At 37.3% G+C, this 6,000-nt stretch overlaps 1 protein-coding gene across 1 annotated transcript in view; it reads left to right on the plus strand.

The window, feature by feature from the left end:
• The window catches only part of LOC142348438 (azurocidin-like), a 28,287-nt gene extending 22,711 nt beyond the window's left edge, over positions 1–5,576 (plus strand). The window contains exon 4 of the mRNA XM_075399796.1: positions 4,978–5,576. Coding sequence (XP_075255911.1) covers positions 4,978–5,445 — 468 coding nt within the window. The 3' untranslated portion in view covers positions 5,446–5,576. The remainder of the gene's footprint in view (positions 1–4,977) is intronic.
• The last annotated feature ends 424 nt before the right edge of the window (positions 5,577–6,000 follow it).

The raw sequence follows: 6,000 nt of genomic DNA on the forward strand, positions 1-6,000 counted from the left end.
AGAAGGGAGGAGAGCGAAAAACTTTGAGAGATTAGTGAGACCTAACGTGTGAAATTTGTAATTGCAAGACCAGTTCGGATATTGTAAAATAGCATAGTACCAAGCGCTTGCTTAACCAGTTGCAATGGAGTTTGATTGTGAATGGGGTGTATTGGGTAATCTCTGTAAAATCTTAGGAAGTAATTTATTTATTTGGCATATAAGAATGCGTTTTGCAGAAAAGTAGTTAACACCTAAATAGTGATCGCAACTTTTAGAAAAGTTTAAATCTGTTTGACCCGAAAATTGGGGGATAGACTATTTTGGGTACCAGAAATTTGAATTTGAGGTCAGATTTCACCCCATAATCCGCACGGAACTAGCGAATGACAGTTCTGCGGGACGTATTTTTTGCATTGCTCGTGGATAATTAGTAGTAGGTTTATGGTTTTTTGAGGGTTAGTGTAACTTATCTTGGTCTTTTTAATGGTAGAATTTTTAACTTTGCTTCGGGATAACGCGAGTGTGGAAAACGGAAAATTACCCTTTTTGAGCTGCCGAATGGCTTTGAAATGATAACAGAATGATAGCATGTGACAGCCAATGACAAGAAGTAACCAACCATGTCAGTTTCGACGAAATTGGATGTTCGGGTTTCGGCACTCATGGATCCTTAAAATAATTTAAAACCAGCATACCTCGCAAAGGATAATGCTAGGACAAAAGATTTTTGGCATGCAACTAGTAGGCAACCCACAGTTTCTAAATATTTTTTTCCGGAATGATTGTTATCCCTGAAACAAGAGATATGACATTTTTTGAAATGTGCACCTGACATTTTAGACATGTGCACCTGAACAAATCGTGTCATATTGAAAGTTAGGTTCTAAAATTTTTGTACTTCTGGGAAAAATTGGTCTTTCGGGCATGTTTACTTACAAGGAATTGCATGAAATGGTTTAAAAGTAGGGGAAAAAAATCAATTGTTCTTAGTTTTAGGGTTGAGTGTAGTTATTTTTCCAACAGAAGGTTTTCGACCAGGCTTGATTGAAGTTAGTGGATTTGATATCGGAAATGAAGCGATAATAGCTTATTAAAGCAAGTTTGCTTTCTTTATTGAGCAAACAGTCATAATGCATATAAGCGGAGTGGGTTTGCTTACATAAGAGTTCAAGGAATGTTTACTTAGGATAAGTTGAAGTTCGAACAATGGTTGGTATTACTTGAATGACAGAGCATAGTCCCACAAATATTTGTTTGCACAGTAAATAGAGCCCTCCTCCAGAATATGAAAACTTTCGAATGTAACTTGCATTGTTCACTTTTGAAATTAAGGCTTGATTACTCAAGATAGGAGCGTGTTGGTTGAGTATATATTGAAGTGGCACACAGATAGGTAGGTTTTCGGATAAATGAGAGTTTTTTTGCCTGAGGGAGCGAGCGAGCGAGCGACAGACGAGCGACGGAGAGAGAAATAGAGAGAGAAAGAGAGAGAGAGAGAGAGAGAGAGAGAGAGATAGAGAGCAGTTGGTTTATTGAGGCCGAACTTTACAAGCTGCGTTGAAAAGAAGCGAGGAGAGCGAGAAATTTTGAGAGACTAGTCAGATTTGACTTCTGAAGGCTTTTATTGCAAGAACAAGTCAGATGCTGTGTGCCATTTTTGGTTTGGTTCATTTGGGAAATGAACCATTGATATTGGTATTATTATTCTAATTACTATCTTAAACTGCCTTAAGTTCGTCCTTTTCATTGATGTACAAGTAATTTTTTTGTTTCTGATATCCATATAATCGGAAATGATGCTACGGGCCTCATTGTGATTTAATTTATTTCAAAGCAATCTAGTCTGCAACAACGTACACGAATGGAGTAGTTGAAATAGCATAGTAACATGCGGTTGCTTAACCAAAGCAAAATTTTGGGTTTTTTTCATTTGATGGATCTTCTGGGCAAAAAAATCCCCCAGCTGTCAGCCTAATTAAAAGTTCAGAAGACGACATTGGCGTTGCTGTGTGGGCTTCCTTTCTTTGTTACTTTTTGCGGTGTCTTATTTTTTGATTAGTTGGAGAGCATGCGATATTCTCCATCGTTAGCTGCTGAGAGTACGCTCAGATTTGATTTACTTTTTCAATTAGGGTTACCAATAATTTGATTGTTAGGATATCAGTTAAGGATGAGTTTTCCTTGAGCATAAAACAAAAACTGGAGGATTGGCGTGAACATTTTCTGAGTTCTGGCATGAAGATGGGATGGCGGAAGAAGAGATGACGAGATGATAAATTGTGTCGATGGGCCTGGAAAACAGTTATTGATTTACCAATAGGTGTTGGCGGTCGACTCTAGAGACGCGAGAATGGACACTGAAAGCGACGTTGTACTATTTTAATATATGGTTGTCTGACAGTCCAACTTTTCATGAGCGAAGCTTCAAATTGTTGAATAGGGGGAAACAGGAAGTAAGGCGGAATAAATTGAAACCAGTCAAACTCTGGATCGCAGAATGCGACAGCAATGTGCTCAGATTCAGGTGAAAGATACAATTAAAGCATTTCTTAATTGGATGAATTTCGGCAACCCAGCAAAACTTCTGATGGATTTGTCATTTCGTCCCGCTGCGGTGTATCGAGCAAGAACAATTTAGTAAAGATATATTTGGAGAATTGGACGATAAAAGATATGCTGAGAGCGGCAGAAGAATACGAATACCAAGCTACTGTGATGACAAGAACTGGATCTGAAGACCAGTCTACGAAGGACATTTGTAATTGAAACGTTAATTGAAATAACATGTGACCTTGAAATGATAATAGTATGATAGCATGAGGCAGGTAGTGACATGAAACATCCGCCCGGTCAATTTTGACGAACTCGAATTTTTCCATTTTCGGCACCGACGTCTCCCTAAAATAATTCAAACCTCGAACAACTCCCAAAGGATAATGATAGGACAAAAGTTTTTTGGCATGCAACTAATTGGGCACCCTACAGTTTTAAATTTTTTTTATCCGGAATGATTGTGATCCCTTTAACAAGAGGTATGACATTTTTTGAAATTTTTTTCCCTACAAGATATATGCACCTGAAGGACTCGTGTCCTATTAAAGGTTAGGTTTTAAAAAAATGTGAGAAGGGGCAACTGTGAATAGTCTTTCTGTGACAATAATTCCTTATACCAGGTGGACCTCTCATCTTGGACGGCTGACCACTAATCAAACACTAGAGGTCAAAAGATGGGTTTTTAGGAAAAGTGTTCTTTCGGTCATGTTAAATTACAAGGAATTGCATGAAATTGGTTGGCAATAGGAAAAAACAGTTGCCCTGAATTTTAAGGTTCAGTGTAGTTATTCATCCAACACATTGTTTTCAACAGGGCTTGATTGCAGTTAGTTAATCTTAGAAAACTTAAAAACGCAAACGACTCTCAACGTGTGTTGCTAGTGCAATGATTTTTGGCATGCAACTTGTTGGATCTCAGTTTTCATATATTTTAACCCGAAGTGACTTTGATCCCTAACCTAGGAGATAATACCTTTTTCAATTTTGATTCACTACGGAACACCCACGAGACATGTGCGCCTGCACTACTATTGTCCTATTAAGAGTTAGGTTGTAAAAAAATTGTGAGTATTCGCAACTGTGGATGGACTTTTTGAACCATCAATTCCTTTTTATCAGGTTGACCCCTCATCTTGGATGGCTGACCCCTAGTTGACGCCTAGGGGTCAAATATTAAAGTTTTAGTGCATTTGGTCCTTCGGTCAAGTATAATTACAATGAATTGAATGAAATTGTTTGAAAATAGAAAATAACAACTGCTCTTAGTTTCAGCATTGAGTTTTTTTCTTTGCTCAACATATGATTTTTGATCTCAAATAGTTGTTTTTGATAACGGAAAAGTTGATATAACAGCTTTTCAAAGCAGCGTTGCATTCTTTACTGAGCAAGCAGCCATTGAGATATCAAGTACATAATGCATATAAAGCGAAGCGGATTTGCCTACATCGGAGTCTAAATGTCGTTTCTTTAAGATGAGGTGAAAATTGATCAATGGTTGGTACTACATGAACGACTGATCCTTTTTGCAAAGAATTTTGCAAAGATTTTTGCAGAGTAAGTAGAGCCTTCCTACAAAATATGACAGATTACGATTGTAACATGAAGCTTTTACATAGGAGACTTTCGTTTGTTTGCTTAAGATAGTAGCGTGTTGGTTGTGTATAAATTGAAGTGACACGCGGAGAGAGGAAGAATTGTGGACCTAGGAGAGATTTTCGCACAAGAGAGCGAGAGAGAGAGAGAGAGAGAGAGAGAGAGAGAGAGAAAGAGCAGTTGATTTAGTGGGGCTAAACTTGAGAAGCTGGAGTTAAAAGAAGGGAGGAGATCACTAAACTTTGAGAGATTAGTGAGACTTAACTTTTGAAGGTTGTAATCGCAAGGACAGTTTGGATACTGTGAGCGTTTTTTAATTTAGTTCATTTGGGAAGTGAACTACAAATATTGTTATAATGATTTTAATTACTATTATAAATTGCCTTAAGTTTTCCTTTCCATTGATGTGCAAGTACAAGTATCTTTTTTTAAATCTTTGCTATCGTTATCCAAATAACCAGATTTGATATTGGGGCCTCATTGTGAAATAGCTTATTTTAAGGCAATCTAATATGCAACAGCGTACAAGAGTGCAAGAGGGGAAATAGTATAACAACAAAGTAGCGCTTGCTTCACCAATACAAAGCCTTTGATTTATATTATTTGGTCGATGTTCTCTGCGACTGATACTAGAAAAAAGTACCACTTGAAGCCTTATGGGAAATGAGAAATTGGAAAAATATTCCGCTCAAAATCGCCTGCTCAATCTGGTTGACGAAGGAAACTAGGCTTTTTAGTCAGCCGAAAATTTTAATATTTAAACTTTCCTTCTGGAGCGTATTTTTAGCTTGAAACCCAGAACTTCAAAAGACAAAATTGAAATTGGCAACATTTCTGGATGCGTCTTAGATAACTGACTTAGCTTTGAGCATCTCGCCCTCGCTCATTATCCCAATCTGCCGGGAAAAGTTGTGTTTGCTCCACGAGGGGCGTGAACCTTTAGGAGTCTGCGGAATGGGATCTGTGAGCAGACAAAGTTATGAGATCCGGAGTTATTTTACCCAAGAAGCTATTTTCTTCGAAACTTCTTTTGCGGACACTTCTCGGCAAGAAATTGAATTTTGTCGTGAAGAAAACGTTTGCGTAGAAAGTGCTACAGAGTTAGATGTGAGCATTTGTCATTATGATACTGGTTCTCCACTGTACACATTCGAAACCTGCAACAACACTTTGCGGCCGAAATGTCTGTATGGCATTGCGAGTTTCTACAGAAATGTCTCTGAGCCGAATGGAAATCATCATTGCAATGATGGAAGTTTCTTCACGAGTATTGTTTATTTTCATGACTGGATTGTGAGAACTATCGCTAACAATTAAAGCAATTGAAAAAACTAATACCTGGGTCGACTTAATAACTCAAAAATTTATTAAACTAAAACTTCCTGTATAGCTGTCTAAGAAAAGTTCGTCATAAAATCATAATAAAATAGGATTTAAGTTTTAAATAATTGTTTTAAGGCTTATGAGGAAACCCTAAAAGCGATAAAATATAGCGTCCAAAAGTTACTGAAAAGGGCTGAAAAAATCTGAACTTATTATTTTTCAGCGATCCGATAGTTATCGGAAATTTGGAGTCCTCGAGCTTCAAAAATTATTTTGCTTTGTTGAAAACACAGACAAAAATATCCAGTTTGTTCGTTTCAATATAAAAACTCGCTATCCTAGAATTTTCATTTTTGAAAAGTTGTAAAGCTACCAATTTCTAACAACTGTTTTCGTCAATGATTGTAAGGATGCATAAGAAGAATGTTTTAGGATAACAACTTTTGATCCACTCGAGCTCTGACTATTACTTCATCAGCGTTTCAGCTTTCTGCTGCGAAGTTGTCGGCAACAAACGCAAAACAATATGGCATTCTCATTATTAGACTG

Source organism: Convolutriloba macropyga, chromosome 10 (assembly GCF_964194025.1).
Source record: "Convolutriloba macropyga chromosome 10, txConMacr16.3, whole genome shotgun sequence".
Lineage (NCBI taxonomy): Eukaryota > Metazoa > Xenacoelomorpha > Acoela > Convolutidae > Convolutriloba > Convolutriloba macropyga.